At 33.0% G+C, this 25,955-nt stretch overlaps 1 protein-coding gene across 3 annotated transcripts in view; it reads right to left on the minus strand.

Annotated features, from left to right (window-relative positions):
* The window catches only part of CENPK (centromere protein K), a 50,122-nt gene that overhangs the window by 14,119 nt on the left and 10,048 nt on the right, over positions 1-25,955 (minus strand). The window contains exons 4-9 of one of the 3 annotated variants that reach the window (XM_029218813.1): positions 25,313-25,359; positions 14,720-14,802; positions 14,526-14,624; positions 14,066-14,192; positions 10,109-10,162; positions 6,606-7,493 (exon numbers count right to left, since the gene is read on the minus strand). In XM_029218813.1, coding sequence (XP_029074646.1) covers positions 7,335-7,493; positions 10,109-10,162; positions 14,066-14,192; positions 14,526-14,624; positions 14,720-14,802; positions 25,313-25,359 — 569 coding nt within the window. In that variant the 3' untranslated portion in view covers positions 6,606-7,334. Of the gene's footprint in view, positions 1-6,605; positions 7,494-10,108; positions 10,163-14,065; positions 14,193-14,525; positions 14,625-14,719; positions 14,803-25,312; positions 25,360-25,955 lie in introns of those variants that run through there. The other 2 variants (XM_029218814.1, XM_029218815.1) reach the window with 2 other exon arrangements.

A 25,955-nucleotide genomic window follows, 5' to 3' on the forward strand; every position in this document is an offset into this window, starting at 1 on the left:
GGAGAGAGAGAGAGAGTGTGAGAGAGATAGGGAGAGAGAGGGAGGGAGGGAGGGAGAGAGGGGGAGAGAGAGAGGGAGGGGGGGAGAGAGAGAGAGAGAGAGAAAGAAAGAAAGAAAGAAAGAAAGAAAGAAAGAAAGAAAGAAAGAAAGAAAGAAAGAAAGAAAGGAAAGATATCACTGAGCTAACAGCAAAGACCTTGATATGCCAATAGCCATTGCCTACTCTTTAGCATTGTGTGAAGGGCAAAGAAGTATAAAGATAAAAGGCAAGGTTCCTTCCCCCAATAAAGTTACAGACAAACTGCAATAAGTTACATAATTTAGTGACATGTATTGTAAGTACTATGGGCTCCAAATAATAGAGAACTCAGTGAAGTCTAAATAATGATTTTTCGGACATCCATGTTGAGAAATCTTGTGGTCAATTTTGTAGTGCTTACTTGATCTCCCAACAACATTCAATTCAGTTGATCACTCCCAACCTCTGGAAATCCTAATGCCCAATGTGATGGTATTAGGAGCTAGGGCTTTTGGGAGGTGCTTAGGTCATGAGGGTAAAACCCTCATAAAAGGGATGAGTGTTCTTATAAAACAGACCATACAGAGATCCCTCAGCCCTTCCACCATATGAGGAGATAGCAAGAAGTCACTGGCTGTGATCCAGGAAGAAGGCCCTCACCTGACCATGTTGGTACCTTGATCTCAGACTTCCACCCTCCAGAACGGTGAGAAATAAATGTCTTGTTTATAAGTTACCCAATTTGTGGTGTTTTCTTAAGGCAGCCAGAATGAACTAAGAAGCTCTTTCTCCTTGCTTTTAAAAACATTTTCAAGATACTTATTCTCAAAAAAAAAAGATATTTATTCTCTACTATGAAGCGTCTCTTAAGTCTTTTTACCAATGTAATTTTTAATTGGGATGAATGTCTTCTATTTGTTGATTTTGGGGCACTCTTTATATATCTCAGATTAGAGTCCTTTGTTGTAAATAATTTCTCCCATTTTCTGGGTTGCCTTCCAACTCTCTCTCAAGGTGTTTTCCTTTTTTATAGACAGAAATTCCGAATTTTAATATAGTCTATTTCAATTCTTGTTCTTTTATGTTTAGAGCTCTTTATATTCTCCTAAAGAAATTTTTTGCCTACTTGCTATACATTTTTTTCTTACAAAAAAGCAAAAGTCATTGGTTTCTTTATAGTATGCAATGGTCCTGAAGCAGAAACAACCCTTTGCTCTGCTGCCATTAACAGTAAGAACGCATATCATGCTCCACAGTCAAAACAAACACTTTATACCCTAAGATAAGCCAAAATTAAGAGGGAAATCCTATCTCATCTTCAAAAAACCTTGAATATTTCCCCCAAATTAACTTCCTACCAAATTTTTATTCCTTACTTCTGCAATACTGATGCCTAAAGATACATGCATATGATGATGTAAAAAAAATTGCTATTTTTCCCCACTATGAACAGGCTAATACAAACTTGGTAACCCTGTAGGGATTTTTCCTTTAAACATAGGTTGTATTTTTTAATTTGAATAGCCAGATATTCTGAAGTATGATATCTTCGCAACATCTTTTCCAGAAACACTTTTTCTTTCTAAATGTCTTCCTTTCATAACTGACATTAAATAAATTGACACGTTCATGACTGTTTATGCCCCATCCTCCTCCTAGATTAACTTTTCTTCTTATAGAAGTATGTCTGCTAACAGTTCTTTCAGGGAGAGTATGTTGTGGGAAAGGTTTTTAGTTTTTATTTGTCAGAAAATTTATTTTGTCTTCATTCTTGAATAGTAGTTTAGCTGGTTATGGAATTTTAGGCCGATGGTCTTTCTTTTCCCTCAGCACCAACATTTATTTTTGCAGGTGAACAATATAATTGCTATTTCCATCTTGGTAAACTATCTTTTCTCTTTAGTATCTTTGAAAATTCTTTCTTCTTGATATTCTACAGCTTCACTAAACTGTTTGATGGTGTGGTTTATCCTACACAGTATTCAGTATGCATGTTTTTCTGAGGTTTTTGGCTGCTCTGCAGAAAAATTTTCAGCTATTATCTATTCAAATATTGCTTATCTATCATTCCTGCTATTCTTTTCATCAGGAACTTCTATGTTGGTGAAGTGCCTCAATTTGTTCTCTATCTCTTTTGTCTGCGCTTCATAATTTTTTTCTCTTTATTTTTCTGGATGAATTCTTCAAATTATCTTTCATTAATTCAGTCTTTATCCAGTCAAGAGTTTATCCTACTTGTAGAATTTGTATTTAAATTATTATATTTAATCAGATATGGGATTTATAATTAATTCCTTTTCATAACCAACTGTTGTTTCATTTGTTCCTATTTTTGTGTTACAATGACTAGCCCTTTTTAAATGGAAGAAATTTATTTCTTCCAGCAACCTCAAAATACACATTTTAAAGTCTTTGTCAGACTGTTCCATAAAATTAATTTCAGCAAGAGTGAAAGTTCCATTTAATGGTTTGGTGGAATGTTGCTACCAGATAGAATGTCTTCAGTTTCAAGAAACATGAAAAACCTGTCTCAATTGATTAAACCAGAAGGAAATTTTATTATCTTGTAAATCATGCTCCCCAGTATGGCAGCTCTAGGGTCAATTAATTCCCCAGTTCAATAACATTATGATTTGCTCTTTTTTGAGACTCTGCCATACTAAATATGCCAGATTTGTCCATGGCAGCTCTCCTAATGATTACAGAATGGCTAAAGAGTTCCAGATGTTTCATGCAGACCAAATAACATTCACCAGAACAAGAGAAGCCATCTCTTCCTGAGAATTTTTTTAATCAGTAAGAAAATTCTTTCCCCAAATTCCTTAGTTCCCATATACCCCCTTTCCCCTTGCCTATAGTTTCCACTATCATTATTAACATCTTGTATTTGTGTTACACTTGTTACAACCGATGAACTAATACTGATACATTATTATTAACTAAAGTCCATAGTTTACATTAAGATTCAGTCTTTGTATTGTAGTTCTATGGATTTTGACAAATGCATAATGTTATGTATCCACCATTACAGTATCATAAAGAATAGTTTCACTGTCCTAAAAATCCCCTGTACTCCACCTATTCATCCCACCCTTCCCTGCCCTCCTTCCTACAAATCCTCCAAAACCACAACCTCTGGCAACCACTGATTTTTTAACTGTCTCCATACTTTTGTCTTTTCAAGAATATCATACAGCTGGAATCATATAGTATGTAGCCTTTTCAGATTGGCTTCTTTCACTTAGGAATATGTATTAATGTTTCCTCTGTTTTTTCGTGGCTTGATAGCTCATTTCTTTTCATGTCTGAATAAACCATTATATGGATGTCCCATGATTTGTCCATTCACTTATTGAAGAACATCTGGATTGCTTCCAATTTTTGGCAATTATGAAAAAGGCTGCTATACACTTTGGTGTGCAGGATTTTGTGTGAACATAAGTTTTCAACTCATTTGGGTAAATACCAAGAAGCACAATTTGTGGGTTGTATAGTAAGAGTATGCTTAGAATATACTTTTTTTTCCAAAGTGACTGTATCATTTTGCATTCCCACCAGCAATCAATGAGAGTTCCTGTTGCTCCACATTCTTCTCAGCATTTGATGTTGTTAATGTTCTGAGTTTTGGTCGTTTTGATAGGTGTGTAGTGGCATCTCACTTTTGTTTAATTTGCATTTCCCTGATGACACACAATGTGGAGATCTTTTCACCTGCTTATTTGCCATCTGTTTATCTTGTTTGGTGAGGTGTCAATTTAGTCATTTTCCCCTCTTTTTAATTGGGATGTTTGTTGTCTCATTGTTGAGTTTTAAGAGTTATTTGTATATTTTGGTGAGTTCTGTGTTATCTTTTTAGATATGTGTTTTGCACATTTTCTCCCAATCTGTGGCTTATTTTTTTCATTCTACCAGTGTCTTTAACAGAGCATAATATTTTAATTTTAATAAAATCCAACTTACCAATTTTTTTCTTTCATGGATTGTGCTTTTGGTGTTTTATCTAAAAAGTCTTCACCAAACTCAAGGTCAGACTAGATTTTCTCTTATGTTATTTTCTAGAAGTTTTATAGTTGTGCATTTTACATTTAGGTCTATGATCCATTTTTAGTTAATTTTTGTTAAAGGTATAATGTCAGTATTATCAGTGACCAGTTTTTCTTTCTTTTTTTGCAAGTGCATGTACAGTTGTTCTACCACCATTTGTTGAAAAAGACTAAGCTTTCTCCATTGGGTTGCTTGCCTTTCCTCTTTGTCAAAGATCAGCTGACCATATTTGTATGGGTCTACTTCTGAGCTCTCTATTGTGTTCCAGTGATCTATTGTCTGATTTTTCACCAATTTCACAGTATCGGTTACTATAGCTTTATAGTGAGTCTTAAGGTTGCTGTCAGTCCTTCCACTTTGTTCTTCTTCAATATTACAGCAGCTATTCTGGGTCTTTTGTCCTTCCATATAAATTTAGAATCAATTTGTTGATTTCCACAAAGTAACTTGCTGGCATTTTGATTGGGATTACATTAGACCTATAAATCAATTTGGAAAAGAATTGAGACTTTTAACAATATGGAGTTTCACTACCCATAAACATGGAATATGTTTCCATTTATTTAGATCTTCTTTGATTTCTTTTATAACTTCGGTAGGTTTCCTCATATAAGTCTTGTACATATTTTTGATGTTAATGTAATAATGTTTCGAATTTCAGGTATATAGGTAACAAATGACTTTACTATGCTAACTTTGTATCCTGCAACCTTGCTGTAATTGGTCTTTATTTAGTTCTAAGAGATTTTTTATTGGTTCTTGGGATGTTTTTTTGTGTTGCTGCATTAGGTGGAACTTCCAGTACAATGCTGACTAGCACTGGTGAGAGAAGACATTCTTGCCTTCTTCCTGATCTTAGAGGGAAAGCATCTAGTTTCCCACAATTAAGTATGTTAGCTGTAAGTTTTCTGAATTTTTTTTTTAAAGAATAAGTAATAATGCATCAGATTGTAGATGTTCTTTATCAAGCTAAGGAAGTTCCTTTCTATTCCTAGCTTGCTGAGAGTTTTCATCATGAATGTGTTATCTGATTTTGTCATATAGCTTTTTTGTAATCTATTGGTATGGCCATATGATTTTTCTATTTTAGTCTGATGATATGTTGGATTTCATTAATTGATCTTTGAATGCTGAACCAGTTTTGGATATTTGGAATAAATACCACTTGGCTGTTATGCATAATTTTTTGTACTACATTGTTGAATTTGATTATTTTGTTGAGGATGTTTGTACCTATGTTCATGAAAGGTATCTGTTTGTAGTTTTCCTTTCTTGCAATGCCTTTGTCTGGTTTTGGTATTAGGGTAATGTAATGTTTTTGTCTGGTTTTGGTATTAGGGTAATGTAATGTTTTTGTCTGGTTTTGGTATTAAGATAACGCTGGCCTCATAGAATGAATTAGTTTCTATTTTTTGGAACACAGAATTGTCATCACTTTCTTCTTGAATGCACCAGTGAAACCATTGGGCCTGATGTGTTCTGTTTTGAAAGCTTATTAATTATTGATTCAATTTCTTTAATATATAGGCTATGCAAAGTGGCTATTTTTCCTTGTGTGAGTTTTAGTAGATTGCGTCTTTCACAGAATTGGTCCATTTCATCTAAGTTATAACATCTGTGGGCACAGAGTTATTCAAAATATTCTTTTATTACCCTCAATGTTCCTGGGATCTGTAGTGATGGCCCCCACATATAGGTTCTCAGAACTTGAAACATTTTCTCCAGCATACTCAAAGCCACAAAAAAAAAACCTTCAAGGGTTGTAAGCTTAGACGGAGTACAAATCAAGGCTAATTCTGCTATAATTTACATTGTTTATGATTGAGATGAAAAGTGGGCAAAAAAATCATGCTATGTTAGAAGGCTGGGTTAACAAATTAAAAAGTAGGATGCAATCATCACAGTTTTCTTTAAAACTTTACACAAGATGCTACAGTAAAAAGATTCAAACCAATAGATGTATGTGAAATCAAGACTTGCCAAATAAATCATCAAGTTGTTTATTGCCTTTATCTATTTCTTACTGTAATTTGCAACACAGAGAAGTTCACAGACAACAGTATTATCTGCTCTTGTCAGACAGAATTATTGTCAGACTTATACTGCTAGCACCATTTTTCCTTTCTCCAGTAACTCTGAGGAATAATAAGTTGCTCAATCCTTTGACTCCCAACTAGAGTATTCTAGGAAGGTACTTTTGTATGTCATCTTCCCATAAAAGAACTTACACATTTTCTAAAATATAACAGTATTTGTATTTTCTATAAATGGAACATGGTATACTTGGAATAGTTTTTGCCTACTTTAAAAAAGATGAAGTATTTAAGGTAAACAAGAAACTTGGATACTATAATGCAGTAGAAAGCATTTTCAAAAATAAAAGTATACACTAAGTCGTCTTAGAAAACTAATGATACAAAAAGTATTTGGAATTCTCTAGTTTAGCTTATATGTAGTTCTATAATATCATCATTTATCTACCTATGAAAAAGTCTATTTAGTTTATTAAAATATCATGCCACATCCCCAAAAAAGCTAGAGTTTTTAAATGAGAATTTTATTTACAGGAAAGTCACAGAGGATTAACAAAATTTTATGAACACAGTATTGTTAGTAATAATTAACAGAATCAAGAATGATTTAATATATATCACTTGTAATATAATACACATTAAAATATAGTTTTCATGCTACCTTTATCCATTAGTTTTTTTAACATTCCAATTTTTAACAAATCTAGAAATATGGCATTATACATGGAACAGATTTACTAAATGCTTTTAAATTATGCTTCCTTCTAAATTAAGATACTAAGTCAATTTTTAAACCTCCTGCAAATTAAATGGCCTTTCCATTACAATTTGTAAATTTAAAGGATGTAAGCACCAAATGGAAATCAAATGCATAAAAGAAACTGTCATAAATTTTAAAAGAAAAATATTACATTATCAATATCATAAATTAACAACGAATTTTCCAAAGAATATTGCAGAAGTAAGGTATATTTAAAGTTTTGTAATAATTAAGTCTAGAATATTTTTCACTTGCATTCTTGTCCACCCAGTTGAAAATACCAAAGCAATGACTGACTGTGAAAGGACCATTTTTAAATGAATAGTGGATGGCAGCATGAGTCATTTTAAGCACAAAAGGAAGATGGACTATGTGCTTTGATTTGCAAATAATGTTCCTTATCCAAGTAATTCTCAGTGTTTCCATTATCCTTGAATGACAAGATTCTTTAAGTACGTGTGAAAAAAAGACCATCTTTTTACTGATGGAAGGCTTCTAATCTTATTCGGGTTGGATCTTCTGGATGTCTCAAGGCAATTCCATTACGCAGGAGCAGCTCAATATAAGGTGGCCAAAAAGAATCACTAATTTTGACATATGGGTCATGTGGAACATCAAATAATCTATTTAAAAGAATCTAGAAAAAAAATCATTCAAAATATACCTTACTTGGAAAAAAATTGATACAGCTATAATAAAACATTAATGAAGTTTCTTACCAAAGAATGTTAATGTCTTTTCTCTTTGAGTAATTGTTTATATCATAATTTCTATGTATTAACTTAAATAGTTGATTTTCTTTTTTTAAAAAACAAATATTAGTGAATGGAAATAGCTTTAAAATGAATCTTTGCACCTTAACTTTTAAAATTCCTAAAAACTAGTTAAAAGGCACTTACAATTCTCTCACTTCTCTTAGGATTAATAATTTGCTTATGTTACAAGATTGGTTATAACCATTTCTTAAAAATAAAAAACTTAAATACTCAAAAAGTTCAAAAACAGCATACATATCTTAATATTTGGGGGAAAGAGAAATCACCAATGCTACTCTTCCCCCAAAAAACACCTATTCATCTGATAAATCTTTGAAACAACAATTCTATCATCATCATTTCCTTCAAATTATCTTAAATATCTTTGATTTCTTCACTAAGGATATTGAGGGGTTACAACCACAAATTGGGACGTTTTGAGTATCTGCAGTAAATTATATAAGACTAACATTTCCCAAACTACATTCCATGGAATTGGTCTCCCTAAGGATGCTCTTAGTGTGGAGAAACAGGGTTCTATGGTTATATAAGCTGCAGAAAGACTGCCATTGTGCACTCAGAATCACCTGTATATTCCAGATCCACTGGCATTAAAAAAGTTTTTTTAAGAAACACACATTTAAAATTCTTCAAACACTAATGTTTTATGAAACATACTGAAAAATGCTAAATATGTATCAATTATTACTCTACCTCCTCAGCTCCCACACAGTGCCTTCACAAATTACAAAACCAGAATCCAGAAGGGTTAAAAGATTCCTCAAGGGGCACATAATTAGTAATAGATCATGGATTAGGCTCCATATCTCTGAATTGCCAAGCCAAAGCTTTAAATATATTATATTAAGAAACACAGAAAAGGAAAAGTACAATTTATACAAATATAAAGTACCATAGAAATAAAATTAAAACTGTAAAGCTCTCATCTCAATCACATTTCATAATAATATCAACATTTCAGTTTTTTTTTTTTTAACATCTCAATTCTTGAAATAATTTCATCTGCCATTAACTTTAGCTATTTCTTTTTTTTTTTTTTTTTAGCTGCAACATGTGGCTTGTGGGATCTCAGTTCCTCAACCAGGGATTGAATGTGGGCCGTGGCAGTGAAAGCTCAGAATCATAACCACCAGGCCACCAGGGAACTCCCTAACTTTAGCTACTTCAGAACCACATCCTGGAGAAAAAAGCTCTTGGTCTCATTTCTTTTAGGTATGATAATAAAATAATTAAATATTATTCCCATTTTAGAGCAACTGCTTATTTTAGTATAATTTAAAAATTTTATTTTCATTTCTAACTTCAGTTATATTAATCAAACTTCTAATAGATGCCAGAAATAATTAAATGCTAAAAATTCTACTTTAACATGAACATGTATATTGGTTTATTCTTCACTGAACTACAGTTTAAATTCTGTTTATATTTATTATTGATAATACAAGCCTTGGAGACAAAAATAGTTTCTAAATCTAAGTTTTACATGGTATCTCATAGTGCACTATTCAAAAATTACACATGTATTTCCCAGTTAACAACTGTCAATATTTGCCACATATATAACAACTTTTATTAAAAAAAAGTCAAGTCATCCATGAGAAACAGTAGTTTCGGTATAAACTGGACTAAATAGGAATATGTTAAAAGATTCAAATCACAATCTAAAAAATAATTGTACTTTGCTTTCCAAAGTAATAATATTCTATATTAAGATATCCTGAGGCACCAAAACCATTTAGCTAGATACATAGAGACTTTAGCATCCAATGCATAAAATTACAATGTGAAACAAGTTTTCTGAAATCACTTTATTCTAAACTTACCAATGACTTTAAAAAGTCACATTAATTGTTAAATAGTTCTTCATAGACTACCTTCCTCTCCACCCAATCTGCAATAGGTCATCATATAAAGATTTAAGTATTTAATATAGTCGGTAATTTGGCTGAAGTTCAAAAACTTCTTTTTTTTAAAGGTCAGAGATATTTGTAAATAAAATAAAAAGCAAATGTCAGGCAGAAAAAGGTGTAATGAGTCCTTACATTATGAAAAAAGAAGCTGATGTTATTTAAGGAAAATCTGTGAATGAAGTTCTGCAACTTTGTGGAAAGAATCCTTAAACTCAATTGTGTATTTTAGATAGAATACAGACTGGCCAACTAAAGATTACATCAATGTAACAGTATAGGCTTTTACTGTGTAGATACTAAACAACATCATAAAATTTTTCTTAAAGTAATAATCGGGAACACGATTAAGAGTAAGACTTCAGTTTCATCTTCTTCTAAAAAATAATATTTTCTTACTACATAGAAACTAATTTTATACTAAGATAAATTAATATATATAATAAAGTTTGGTGTATACCTTAAGAACTAAAGCAGCATTTTTTTCTTTTTCAAGCCTATGTATAATTGTTCACATATCACTAGTGAAGCGATATCTTCAAGACAAAACAACTACACAAAACACTTACCTCTAACATTTCATGCAGTGTTATCAGCTGTGCAGTTGATTCTTGAATGTTTTTCTTTGAGAGAAGTGTGAATAACAAAGAATTAACATTTCAATTCTAATGGCAGAATATTACACTGTATTTATTACAAAATTTCAAAAATTAATATTCCTCAATTGCAGTGGTACAAGATATACTAAAACCAAACATCTATAATGAGATGATTTAAAAAGCATTCTGAAAGAAAACAACCTGCTGTACTAAACAGTAAGGTTCATAAAAATAGTTGAAACAACCTCTTAGACAGGGAAATCTTTTGCAATTACTAGAAGATACAATTCAGAGTATCCACCTATCTATCTATCTACCTATCTCTAAATATGGAGATAAATTATAAATTTATATAAATGGATAAATTATATTACACATATAATATATATTCATATAAATGAAAATCTAATGTTTGAACCTTCCCAATCAAAATATCCCAAACAAATGACATTCCAGACTGTATTGATACAGCTTCGGGACAGGAAACTTGCTTCCCAGGGAGGTTTGTTCATCTTTCTATAGTTCTTGACAGTTCCTAATATTAACTCACTAGTTCTTTTTTTCTTGGAATGACAGAGAATAAATCTCATTTCAATTCCACCCTAGAGTTCTCAAATATCTGAAGACAGCTATTATGAGTTCCCTGCCTTCTCCATATTAATCATCATGAGTTTCTTCAATTATTTCTCATAGACTTGCAGCCTCTCAATAGCATGGTTGTTCTCTAAATGTGTTCTAATTTACCTTTTTAAAAAAATCCGGTCTCCACAATGATATAGCTGTGATTAGAAAACCGAAGATGAAATGGAAGACTCACTTCCATACGTGTAGAAGCTGGAATTCTATTCAATAAGTTTAAGATTGCATTAGCTTTTGGACATCTATTCTGCCCTGCTGACCTCTATCTGAGAACACTATCATCTAAAGTGCCCAAAGTTTCCTTCATTGCATGTAGCTAAGATATGTCTCCTTCGTTCTTCAATGTTTTAAACTCAAGAAAGATATTCTACGTACCTCCACTAAATATCGTCCTATTTTATTTGGACCGCCCTATTTTATCTTGGCCAGTTAAAAAATACAGTTCTAATTCTGTCATCCAATAAGTTTACTATCTAGTCCTCTCTCAATTTCATATCATTTGTAAACTTTGATGACTATGTCCTCTACCTCTTTATCCAAATTACTGTTAAAAATGTTCCATAGGATAAGGTTCTAAGGGAAATCTTCTAGGATAATACTAAAGCTAATCAGCAGCTTTTGAGTTCAGACATTCAATTAACTACAAGGTCTCCTACTATTGTGACATCTAGTACCTTCCTGACAATAATCAAAGATTAGCATGGAGTCCTCCTAAGGTTTTATAGAAATACAAATATATTAAAGAAACAAGCAGCAAGGCACAGATTAAAATATAAAGGTTTGAGACAATCAAAGAAAATGCAGAAGAAAAGTATAATGAAAGAAAACAAAAAAAAAGTTTCAACATAAGGATATGATAAACAATGTAAAATATAATAAAATAAAATTGCCATGAAATGCAATGTGACCTAAATCTGCCCCTGGAAACAATGCATCATCTTCAAAGCAAAACTGATATTGAATGATCAACATTGTGACATATCCCTGTTAAGTTATTGAAGTTCAGAGATAAAGAATCCTTCAGGCAAATAGTCAGAAGCAGCAAGACATCTACAGGCTGGCCTCAGACTTCTCCACAGCACATTCAATCTGAGAAGAATGAAGAAACCCCTTACCAAGTCTTGTGACTTTTAAAATCTCTGCCTAAGATAAGCGTTTAAGTATACAGCAAAATATGTTCAGCATTTAAGAATTCAAAAAATAAAACACCCAGGAATTCTTCTTGAACAAATTACTTGTCAAACAAACCCATCATATCAAACAATGGATTAAACTTAAAAACTCAAAAATGAATGGTAAAAGATGATAAGGATTGAATCCAACATAATGTACAATAAAGACTAAATGTATACATGAATGATGGTATCAGAACAGAATATAAATGCAATGAAACTACCAAAGTTAAAATAAATAACACAATTTATTTATTTTAAATAAAACTCTGATGGCACCTTGATCTCGGAATTTGGCCTCCAAAACTATGACAAAATAAATTTATTTTGTTTAAGCCACCTATTCTTTGGTATTTTGCTATGGCAGCTTGAGCCCACTGATACATCCATTATTATTGCTTGACAGAGAGAGAGAGAGAGAGGGAGGGAGAGAGAGTAACCTATCAGTTTGTAATATGTATCAACAGTTCATATACTTCATTTAAAAAAAGTGAGCTTATCCAATATGACTGAATAAACTCATGGTGGCTTCTGGTAATCAGTGCTTTCGTTTAGGAGTGTCTCAAACCTCTGGTTCTAATAGTGGAGAACCTTAATAGGTTAAAAAAAAAAAAGTTGAAAAAAAGAGAGACTGGAATCAGAAAATAAATCATTAAGTTATTTTAAGATTATGATCATTAAGAGGTAAGGGATCATGAATTTACTGAAATCATTAACAGAAGGCTGTTAACAATTTCACAAATGACTAAGGGGCATAAATAACAATGGATAGAATGGGAGAAATTGTCCATAACAAATGTAAAGCCTACTGATAATTACAAAGAAGACAGGGAAGAATAAACACAGATTATAAGAAAACAAACTTTTTTCTCCTTTTCCTAGTATGCTCACAGTCATTCAAGAAATATGAACTCAGAAGGTACTACAATAGGTATGCAGGACAGTACAGACACAAAGATGAATTAAACAAACCAAGGAGCTCACAGAGCGTGGTGGGTCAACAGAGAAAGAGAAATAAATGATTACTACAAAATCATGTAATAAATGCTAATAAAATGACACCAAAACTTCATTCAATGCATCACACAAAAGATGATGTTTGAGTTGCTTTAAGAAAGAATTTACTATTTTCACCAGATAGGAATTGTTTTGTAACCAGAGGGAATAGAATGTATAAGGCACAAAAAAGTGACAGGTCATTGCATACCTGCTGGAACTGTAGTACTATGGTTGAATGGACTCATGCAAGAGATGAATAAAGAATGGCTGAAAAGGAGGCTAAAGAGATAGACAAAGTCCAGAATATAAATTCATTCCTCTAAGGAGTTTATAGACTTCATCCCAGAGGGAGGCATCAAAAGTTTTATGTTGAAAAATGATTTAAATATGTATATTTTAAAATACATGATTAAATAAATTGTTAAATATGTATATTTTTAGAAAGATTGTTCTGGTCCCAGTTTCAATGCCTATTCCACTTCCACAAGTTCTATTTATTTATACCTACACTATTTTTAAAAAATGAATTAAAGTGCTTGTTCCCAACCTTCTGTCACTCAATGAAATATTTGCTTTTGCGAAAAAGGTTTATTCCATCATAACTGTTATTAAAATAGTCAATAGCTCACCTTAACTACAGGTACCTTCTGATTTTAAAAGTTACATATGTTTATCATAGAAAATTTGAAAAACAATGAAAACAAAAACAAATCTTACCTACAATCTTAGCCCCAGGCATAAGCACTATTACGTTCTTTGGTACAAATTAGACTCACACAATTTAATCATCTGTGTTTTATCTTCTAACAATCAATAATTTGTGAGATTTCATAAACTCTTTTGATAGTGTTCAATACATTTTTAAAAGGTGCATTTTTCCATCAATATGAATACAATGTAAAAAAATGTATTTAATCTTATTTTATTACATAACTAGGTTGCTTCTAATTTTTCATTATTATAATGTGATGATGGAATATTTCTGTGCATGTACCTATTTGTGTATGTCTTTGAAGTGTATATTTAACATAAAAATTTATCAGAAAATTTACCTGTGAACCTATCTAAAACAATTTCATATGTGAATATCTACATGAATGTCTTCTCTAAAACTTACCTTTTTCTTTTTAACATTTCTATCAGGCAGAGGAAAATGGTCTTCTAGAAATTCACCCAAGGTAACCAAGAGTTTCTCCTTATATTCTTTTATATCACGCATTTTCGTTTTCAGTTCATTAAAGATTCTAAAAGATTTTTTTTAATTTAAGAGAATTAATTTGCTGATAAAATACTTAAGTATATATAACTGTTTACTCATAAAATTAATCAAAAACTTTGTTCAAACTTCATTGCTCAAAATAACTAGCTTTATGAGATAAATAGTCTCTATTTAACATGTAGGAAAACTAAAAGTCAAATTATTCATAAAAGATTAGGTAACTTAACAATTGGCAAAAGTCAGGGTAAGACTCACAATTTCTGGTAAAAGTTACCTTCTTTTCATCTATGTATTTCATATAACATAAAAAAGGAAATAATTTTTCCTATTATGAAAACCTAAAACACAAAATCAATACCTTGATTCAGAAAATGTCACAACCTGCTGTTTCAAATCATTGTGTAGTACATTAAGAGATTCCAATATCTGTTGCTGTTCATTCAACCATTTTTGCTCCCTTTAAACATGGAAAAACAAAACAGTATTCAAATAAAACATTAATGCCAATTCAATATATATCAATGATTAGTAGTAATTATAATACAAATATACCTTTCTAAGTCTTCCTTTAACTTTTCATTCTTTGACTGAATAGTAGATAGTGCCAATTCAAGATCATGCCTCAATTTTTGGAACTAGAACAAAATAATTAAAATTAATTGCTTAGTCTTTACTCCTGTAAATAGTGATATTTCTGAATGAGAGTGAAATTTACATACTAGGATATATATACAGAAATCAACAGTAAAAAAAAGCCTAGCAAAAAATCTTTGAAAGGGAAATTATACAGCAGGTACTAAGTTCTTTGTAATATTTCATTGTTAAATTAAAAAATATAAGGGGTTTTGAGCAATAATTTCTAATTTCATACTGAAAGGCAATTTAATGGTGAATTTTCAGTAACCAGGCAGATTAGGTCTCTTTTCTAAGGAGACTATACAAAACAGACACAAATGAATATCACTCATTCAACAAATATTTATTGATCAGTTGTTGACCACCAGGCATTGATGAAGGAGTCAGGGATGCAAAGATGAACAGAACAAAGAGGCGAATCCAAAGAAACAAACTTGTAACTCCAGAGAGGGATAAATACCATAAAGTAAAAATAGGTCAAAACGAGAGTATAGAAATGAGGAGCAGGCTCTTTTAGGTAGGTAGTATGATATGGAAAGACCTTTCTGATCAGGTTAACTAACAGTTTAGCAACAGAGAAAGACAGCAAAAGATAAGTCATGTCACCATCTAGCAAAAGAATGTTCTAGGCAAAGGGAATTTTAAGTACAAAGGCCCTGAGGCAGAAGTATGAGGTATCTGAGGAACATATAAGAAGACTGTGTGGCTATAGGGGATTACAATAAGCTAAACTTTTTCTAGTATCCTTTTGTTTCTAGAACACATTAGCTAGTGTTCCATTCTCCTGATATTAAGCGTTTCCATTAGCTTCTTATAATTCTAAATCTGTAATAATATAAAATTGTATATTATAAACCCTAGAGCAACCATGAAAAAAAAATGAAGAGATATACCTAATAAGCTAATAATGTAAATAAAATACATTTATTTTGAAAAATACACAATTAATCCAAGAAAGTGGGAAGGGAGGAGAATAGGAACAGAGAAAATGTAGGACAAATACGAAAGAAAAATCAAATATGTACATTTTAATGCAACCACAATGATATTACATTAAATATGATCCAATAATGGAATTAAGTTAAATTAATAATCAAGTTATTTGTAGTGAGGTGGATGCACCTAGAGTCTGTCACACAGAGTGAAGTAAGTCAGAAAGAGAAAAACTAATACCGTATGCTAACGCATATATATAGAATCTAGAAAAATGATGAACCTAGTGGTAGGGCAGGAATAAAGATGCAGACATTGAGAATGGACTTGAGGACACAGAGGGAAAGAGGAGGCTGGGATGTAGTGAGAGAGTTGCATTGACACACATACACTACCAAATGTAAAATGGATGGCTGGTGGGAAGCTGCTGCATAGCACGGGGAGATCAGTTTGGTGCTCTTTGACCACCTAGAGGGGTGGGATAGAGAGGGTGGAAGGGAGGCTCAAGAGGGAGGGAATATGAGGATATGTGTGTGCATACAACTGATTCACTTTGTTGTAAGGCAGAAAGTAACAAATACAACATTGTGAAGGAATTATACTCCAATAAAGATGTATGAAAAACAAAAAGAGCTAGGTAACTTGCCTGAGGTTTCACAAATAAAAAGTGTCAGAGCCCATACTTAAAAAAAAAGAAAAGAAAAAGTTCAGTATATAAATTGCAATTCACTATAATAACTGTACCAATAAAACTTTTAAAAAGTTCAAAAAAAAATCAATCATAGAAAGGTACCTGGAAAAATGTGCAAATATTTGGATACTAAAAACACACTTCTAAATAATCCATGGGTCAAAGATGCAATCAGCAGGAAAATAAGAAATTACTATGAACTGTCTGAAAATGAAAAGGTTAAATTTTCTGGAATAAAGCAAAAGAAGTACTCAGAAAAAAATTTACACCACTAAAAGCCTGTATTAGAAAAAAGAAAGCTCTCAAATTAATGACCTCAGCTTCCACCACAAGAAACTAGAAAAAGAGCAAATAAAACCAAAGGTAAGCTGAAGAAAATATAATGGTAAAAGTTTTAAATCAATGAAATAGAAAAACAAAAAGAAAAATAGGGAAAAATCAAAGAAACCCAAAGCTAATTCTTTGAGAAGATCAATAAAATTACCCAGACTAATTAAAGGAGAAAAAAAGAACACAAATTACCAACATCAGGAATAAGAGAGGGGGCGCTGCTACAAACATTAAAATAGTAATGGGGGAATACTATGAACAATTAGTAATGGGGGAATACTATGAACAATTTTCTGTCAATAAATTTGACAAACTAGATGAGACAAACTTTCAAAGTCACAAACTACCAAGCTTCATTCAGAGAAAGATAACCTGACTAGCCATAAGGAAACTGAATATATAGTTTAATATTTTCCCACCAAAAAATTTCTAACCTCAGACAACTTCACCTATAAATTCTAAGAAACATTTAAGAAATAAATAATACTGATTCCATACAAGCTCTTTTGAAGAGAGAATACTTCTGAAATCATTCTACGAGCTTAGTATTACCCTGATACCAAAGCCTGAAAAAGATGTCACCAAAAAAGAAAACCACAGACCAATATCTCTCAAAAACATAGACACAAAACTCTTAATAAAATTTTAGCAAATTAAATCCATCAATAAATAAAAAAGATTAATACATTATAGCAATGTGGGGTTTATCTTAGGAATCAAGTTAATAGTTGAAATCAGTGAATTTAGAAATAAGTGACAATGAATAAAGACACAGACCTACTAGAGAATGGACTTGAGGATATGGGGAGGGGGAAGGGTGAGCTGTGACAAAGCGAGAGAGAGGCATGGACATATATACACTACCAAATGTAAGGTAGATAGCTAGTGGGAAGCAGCCGCATAGCACAGGGAGATCAGCTTGGTGCTTTGTGAGCACCTAGAGGGGTGGGATAGGGACGGTGGGAGGGAGGGAAACGCAAGAGGCAAGAGATATGGGAATATATATATATGTACAACTGATTCACTTTGTTATAAAGCAGAAACACACCATTGTAAAGCAATTATACCCCAATAAAGATGTCAAAAAAAAAAAAAAAGAATGACATAGCCCAAGGACACGACATAAACTGATTACAGTAGTCCCCTACGTATGAACCTTCAAGCTGCAAACTTTCAAAGATGAGAATATGCGTTCCATCAATGTCAGGCATGAGTGAAATTGCAGCTTGCCCTCCGTCTCCTATTGCTGACAATCATTCAGCTCTACCATCTCCCACCTCCTTCCCCTCCTCCAGTCAGTAACTCTTCTTGCCTGTTCACTCGATGCCAGCCCCTGTATGCCAGCTGTTGTACTGTACTACTGTACTTTTCAAGGTACTGTGCTGTAAGATTAAAAATGTTTTCTTTAAAATAAAAAAAATAAGTGACAAAATTCAATATTAATTCATGATTTGAGAAATTCTTCATAAATTCTAATAAAAGGTAATTTTCTCAACTTTATTAATGGCATCTATGAAAAACCTACTGCTAACATCACACTTAATGGTCAAAGAGTGAATGCTATCCACTAAGATCAGGAACAAGGCAAAAAGGTTCATTTTCCCCACTTTTATTCAATACATTACTAAATATTCTAGGACAGTACAATAAGCCAAGAAAAAGAGATAAAAAGCATCCAGATGGAAAGAAATAAGTAAAACTGCCTTTGTTCTCAGATGACATGACTAGCTATGTAGAAAATCTTACAGAGGACTTCCCTGGTGTTCCAGTGGTGAAGACTCTGTGCTCCCAACACAGGGGTCCTGGGTTCGATCCCTGGTCTATATCCCACATGTATGCCGCAACTAAGAGTTTGCCTGCCACAACTAAAGACCCCATGCAGCCAAATAAATTAAAAAATTAATAAATACATTAATTAATTAAATATAAAAGAAAATTCTACAAAAAAGCTACGAGAATAAAGGAGTTTATCATGCTCACTAGATACAAGATTGACATATAAATATTAATTGTATTTGAATGTACCAGCAATAAATAATTGGAAATTGAAATTTTAAAAAAGAATACCATTTTAATAGCACCAAAAATATGAAATACTAAAGGGATGAATCTGACAAACACATACAAGACCTGCACACATCTTTTTTCTTTTTTTTTTGTGCGCACCTTGCGGCACGCAGAATCTTAGTTCCCCGACCAGGGATCGAACCTGTGCCCCCTGCAGTGGAAGTGCAGAGTCTTAACCACTGGAATGACAGAGAAGTCCCTCATGACCTGCACACTTCTATCACAATTTATAAAGTCTTTTTTTGAATCATGAATTAATATGGAATTTTGTCACTTAATTCTTTCTGAATTTATTGAAATGATAAAATGCTTTTTTTCTTTTTTAGTCTGTTGATGTAGTGAATTACAAAACATTGGTGAGATAAATTTTGTAAATAACAAATAAACGGAGGCCTAAATAAATGCAGAGACCATATAGTGCTCATGGATCTGGACTGAGACTCAATATGTCTCTTCTCCTCAATTTTGACTATAGATTCAGGGCAATCTCAGTCAAAATTCCAGTAAGCTTCTTTATGGGATAGAATGACAAGCCAACTCTAATTTATATGAAAATATGAAACAATTTTGGTAAAAAACAAAGTTAGAGAACTCATAATACTTAATTTCAAGACATTACAAAGCTTCAGTAAACAAACCAACACAGTATTGGCCTAAAGACAGAAATACAGAACAAAGGAAAAGATATATCCACCACATAGGATGGAGAACAAATGGAGAGTCTAGAAATAGATCCACACATATATGATCAATTAATTTTCAACACATATGCAAAGGAAATTCAAAAGAAAAAGATAGTTTATTCAACAATTTGTGCTAGAATAATTAGTATCCACGTGAAAGAAAAAAGAACCTTTATCAATAACTCATTCCACATGCAAACGTTATTCTAAAATGGATCATAGATCTAAATGTGAAACCTAAAATATTAAAATTTCTAAAAAAAAAATGAAAGAAACTCTTTGTGACCTTAAGTTGGGCAAGTATTTCTTATATTTGAGTAAAAACCTTAAAACAGGGGTCCCCAATCCCTGGGCCACGGAGAGGAACTGCGCAGCAGGAGGTGAGTGGTGGGTGAGCAAGTGAAGCTTCCTTCCCTGCCACTCTCCATTGCTCCCCATGCTCACATTACCATCCCACCCCCAACCCCAGTCTGTGGAAAAATTGTCTTCCACGAAACTGGTCCCTGGTGCCAAAAAGGTTGGGGACTGCTGCCTTAAAATAAAACTTGATAAAGTAGAGTTAATCAAATTAGGAAGATATTATTTTATTAAATTCTCTTTGTTCCCTGAATTGCCTCTATTTTCTTAAGATTCATCTTCATAAATTGTTTTGGGTTTCCGCCTTTCCATTTGGAGGCATTTCACAAATGTCAATGATCATAGGCTGGCCATTCAACATTTTCTTTTCTTTTTTTTTTTTGTAAGTCCAAAACCATTTATTTTTATTTTTTTAAAGTTCATTTCTTTTTTTACATCTTTATTGGAGTATAATTGCTTTACAATGGTGTGTTAGTTTCTGCTTTATAACAAAGTGAATCAGTTATACATATACATATGTTCCCATATCTCTTCCCTCTTGCATCTCCCTCCCTCCCACCGTCCCTATCCCACCCCTCAAGGTGGTCACAAAGCACCGAGCTGATCTCCCTGTGCTATGCGGCTGCTTCCCACTATGCTTCCCACTAGCTATCTATTTTACGTTTGGTAGTGTATATATGTCCATGTCACTCTCTCGCTTTGTCACAGCTTACCCTTCCCCCTCCCCATATCCTCAAGTCCATTCTCTAGTAGGTCTGTGTCTTTATTCTTGTCTTACCCCTAGGTTCTTCATGACATTTTTTTTTTCTTCTTAAATTCCATATATATGTGTTAGCATACAGTTTTTGTCTTTCTCTTTCTGACTTACTTCAGAAAGGACAGCCTCTTCAATAAGTGGTGCTGGGAAAACTGGACAGGTACATGTAAAAGTATGAGATTAGATCACTCCCTAACACCATACACAAAAATAAGCTCAAAATGGATTAAAGACCTAAATGTAAGGTCAGAAACTATCAAACTCTTAGAGGAGAACATAGGCAGAACACTCTATGACATAAATCACAGCAAGATCCTTTTTGACCCACCTCCTAGAGAAATGGAAATAAAAACAAAAATAAACAAATGGGACCTAATGAAACTTCAAAGCTTTTGCACAGCAAAGGAAACTATAAACAAGACCAAAAGACAACCCTCAGAATGGGAGAAAATATTTGCAAATGAAGCAACTGACAAAGGATTAATCTCCAAAATTTATAAGCAGCTCATGCAGCTCAATAACAAAAAAACAAACAACCCAATCCAAAAATGGGCAGAAGACCTAAATAGACATTTCTCCAAAGAAGATATACAGACTGCCAACAAACACATGAAAGAATGCTCAACGTCACTAATCATTAGAGAAATGCAAATCAAAACTACAATGAGATATCATCTCACACCAGTCAGAATGGCCATCATCAAAAAATCTAGAAACAATAAATGCTGGAGAGGGTGTGGAGAAAAGGGAACAGTCTTGCACTGCTGGTGGGAATGTGAATTGGTACAGCCACTGTGGAGAACAGTATGGAGGTTCCTTAAAAAACTACAAATAGAACTAACCATATGACCCAGCAATCCCACTACTGGGCATATACCCTGAGAAAACCATAATTCAAAAAGAGTCATGTACCAAAATGTTCATTGCAGCTCTGTTTACAATAGCCCGGAGATGGAAACAACCTAAGTGTCCATCATCAGATGAATGGATAAGGAAGATGTGGCACATATATACAATGGAATATTACTCAGCCATAAAAAGATTTGTAATGAGGTGGATGGACCTAGAGTCTGTCAACATTTTCTTTTAATTGAAGTATAGATGACATACAATACCGTATGTTACAGGTGTAAAATACAGTGATTCACAATTTTTAAAGATTATATTCTATTTACAATTATTATAAAATATCGGCTACATTCCCTATGTTGTACAATATATCATTATAGATTCCCCCCCTCTCCCCCACCGCATCGCACTGCATGCAGGATCCTAGTTCCCCAATCAGGGATCGAACCTACATCCCTCTGCAGTGGAAGTGCAGAGTCTTAACCACAGGACTGCCAGGGAAGTCCCCTTATAGCTTATTTTATACATAACAGTTTGTACCTCATAATCCCCTACCCCTATATTGCCCTTCCCGTTTCCCTCTCCCCACTGATAACTGCTAGTTTGTTGACTATATCTCTGAGTCTGTTTCTTTTTTGTTATATTCACTAGTTTTTTGTATTTTTTATTTAGTTTTATTTTTTAAAGGTTATACTTCATTTACAGTTATTATAAAATATTGACTATATTCCCTCTGTTGTATAATATAACGTTGTAGATTATTTTATACCTAATAGTTTGTATCTCTTAATTCCCTACCCCTATATTGCCCCTCTCCGCTGCCCTCTCCCCACTGGTAACCACTAGTTTGTTCTCTTTATCTGTGAGTCTGCTTTTTTGTGATATTCGCTAGTTTGCTGTACTTTTTTAGATTCCACATATAAGTGATATCATACAGTATTTGTCTTTCTCGGCCTGACTTCTTTCACTTAGCATAATGCTCTTCAAGTCCATCCATGAGGCTGTAAACAGCAAAACTGCATTTTTTTATGCTTCAGTAGTATTCCATTACATATATACACCACAACTTCTTTATCCATTCATCTGTTGACGGACACTTAGGTTGCTTCCATATCTTGGCAACTGTAAATAATGCCGCTATGAACAATGAGGTGCATGTATCTTTTTGAATTAGTGTTTTTTTTTTTTTTTGGATATATACCCAGCAGAGGGACTGATGGGTAATATGGCAGTTGTATTTTTAGTTTTTGGAGAAAACTCCATACTGTTTTCCACAGAGGCTGCACCAATTTACATTCTCAACAGTGTATGAGGGTTCCCTTTTCTCCGCATCCTCACCAACACTTGTTATTTGTGTTCTTTTTGACAACAGTCATTCTGACAGGTGTGAGGTGTTACCTCACTGTGGTTTTGACTTGCATTTCCCTGATAATTAGCGATACTGAGAATCTTTTCACATGCCTATTGGTCATCTGAATGTCCCCTTTGGAAAAATGTCTATTCAGGACTACTGCCCAGTTTTTAACTGGATTGTTTTTTTGTTTTGTTTTGTTTTGTTTTGTTTTGTGGGGGCCACATCACATGGCACGCAGGATCTTAGTTGCTTAACCAGAGATTGAACGCATGCCCCCTGCAGTGGAAGCGTGGAGTCTTAACCACTGGACTGCCAGGGAAGTCCCAGCTTGTTTGTTTTTTTGATGTTGAGCTGCGAGTCATTTATATATGTTGGATATTAACCCCTTATCAGTCATAGCATTTGCAAATGTTTTCTCCCATTCAGTACGCTGTCTTTTCATTTTGTTGATGGCTCCTTCGCTGTGTAAAAGATTTTAAGTTTAATAAGGTCCCATTTGTATATTTTTGTTTTACTTCCTTTGTTTGAGGAGACAAATCTAAAAACATATTGCTATGATTTATGTCAAAGAGTGCTCTGCCTAAGTTTTCTCCTAGGGAATTTATGGTTTCTGGTCTTACACTTATGTCTTTAATCTGTCTTTAGTTTTTGTATATGGTGTTAGCGAATGTTCTAATTTCCTTCTTTTACATGTAGCTGTCCAGTTTTCCCAGCATCACTTATTGAAGAGACTGTCTTTTCTCCATTGTAAATTCTTGCCTCCTTTGTTGTAGATTAATTGACCATAAGTGTGTGGGTTTATTTCTGGGCTCTCTATTCTGTTCTATTGAGCTATGTGTCTGTTTTTGTGCCAGGACCAAACTGTTTTGATTACTGTAGCTTTGCTGCATAGTCTGAAGTCAGGGAGCATGATTCCTCCAGCTCCATTCTTTCTCAAGATTGTTTTGGCTATTGGGGATCTTTTGTGTTTCCATACAAATTTTAAGATTTTTTGTTCTAGTTCTGTGAAAAATGCCATTGGTATTTTGATAGGGATTGCACTGAATCTGTAGATTGCCTTGGGAAATTATGGTCATTTTAACAATATTAATTCTTCCAATCTAAGAACATGGTACATCTTTTAATCTGTTTGTGTCACCTTCAATTACTCTCATCAATGTCTTACAGTTTTCTGATTACAGGTCTTTTACCTCCTTAGGTGGCTTTATTCCTAGGTTACCTTATTCTTTTTGATGCAATGGTAAATGGAACTGTTTCCTTAATTTCTCTTTCTGATAGTTCATTGTTATTGTATAGAAATGCAACATATTTCTGTATATTAATTTTGTATCCTAAAACTTAACCAAATTCATTGATGAGTGCTAGTAGTTTTCTGGTAGTATCTTTAGGATTTTCTGTGTATCGGATCATGTCATCTGCAAACAGTGACAGTTTTAGTTCTTCCTTTCTAATTTGGATTCCTTCTATTTCTTTTTCTTGTCTGAGGGCTGTGGCTAGGACCTCCAACACTATGTTGAATAAAAGTTGGTATTCTCATTTAAAGCTCAAAACAAACTTTGTTTATAAATGGCTTTTTGATGGATGGCCATCCTGCTTTTCACTGGGATCCCCCATATATTAATACTTACAGATCTTTTTTCTCAGGCCATTTAGATTTTCCAGAGATTATTTTAGCTCCAGTCTGAAGCTACTTTTATACCATACTGTAGGACCCCTGGAGATAGATCAACGGAAGAAGCTGGTACTTCACCACATAGTATAAAAATGTTAACTTGAACTTTGACTTTTGACCTCACACCACCCCTACTAAAGACCCAACTTGGTGTGCTGAGTCCAAAGCCTCAATAGTTTAATGTCTCCACTCCATATACCTCCAGTTTTTAGGTGTGTGGGTAAAAGTTAGTCTCTTGATTGCAAAAGAGAGAGGGAGAAGGTCTAGTAGTCTGTTCTTACTTTAAAAAAATCTCCTTGTTTTTAGCTCCACACTTGAACCCTGAATTTTGAAGTACAAGGTTCCTTCAAATTCAAAGCCTTTCTCTTCAGTTCTGTAAGGCAGATAATCTCTCTTGCTATCATTACTTCTGTCCTTGGAACACAGATACTTATCTATTTCCATGCTCTACAACCTTGTTTAAAATTCTTCTTTGCCTCTATCTTCTCTCCTATACTTTGATCTAATAAACTGACACTTTAAAAAAATCTTTATTGACATTTATGTTAAGTTTTGGGGACAGATATACATGTATGATCATTTAGCTATGTTTAACCTTTTCACTTTGATTATGAAGAGTTTAATCAACTAAAAATTAAGTACAAGAGTAAGGTTTACATATTTAATTCAAAATTCAAATCATCTAAAATATCCTGTTCAATAAAACATAATTAATACAATTTTAAAGTGGTTTCATCTTACTCGTTATGGCATGAGCTTATCCAAAACACTTCTAGTTATAAGTTATTTTGGATTACTATAAATTCAGTAACTTACCTCTTCTTTTCCTAATGTTACCAGAACTTCTTCATTCAGTGGAATCACTACAGGAACAAAACAAACCAAAATTATACATATGCTTAGTTAAGTCTCAAAAATCAAGAATTTGATTTTGTGGTTTCTGAGATACCCCTTTCCCTTTCCATTTATATATTACAGAACTTTTTATGAGATGTATACAGTTTTTATGATATTTTTTAATTTAACATCTTATATAGCCAACTTATATATCATTTTAGACAAATGTGATATTTATGCCTTTTGTTTTCAGTGCCTTTTTCTCTTCTCATTTTATTTTCCTAATCCATCAAAAACAAAATTAATAATCTACAGTGTGTTCCTTAAATATTTCTGTGGTTACATGATTCTATGCATACATATATACATATTCATACATATTTGTACATATACATGCAAGTGTTATTAATTTTCTTATTGCTGGCTTTACAAGAATGAGATAATATCATACATATTATTCTTATTTTCACACAAAAAAACCCCCATGGAAATCCTGTATATTCATCTGGTGTAAGTCTAATTCATAATTTTAAATCACTGTATAATATTCTGCAGGGTAAATACACCAAATGTGTTCAGGGATTTCACTACTGATTGAGCATTGACTTTGTGTCTAGTTTTT

Source organism: Monodon monoceros, unplaced genomic scaffold (assembly GCF_005190385.1).
Source record: "Monodon monoceros isolate NGI ecotype Baffin Bay Population unplaced genomic scaffold, NGI_Narwhal_1 Super_Scaffold_12, whole genome shotgun sequence".
Classification (NCBI taxonomy): domain Eukaryota; kingdom Metazoa; phylum Chordata; class Mammalia; order Artiodactyla; family Monodontidae; genus Monodon; species Monodon monoceros.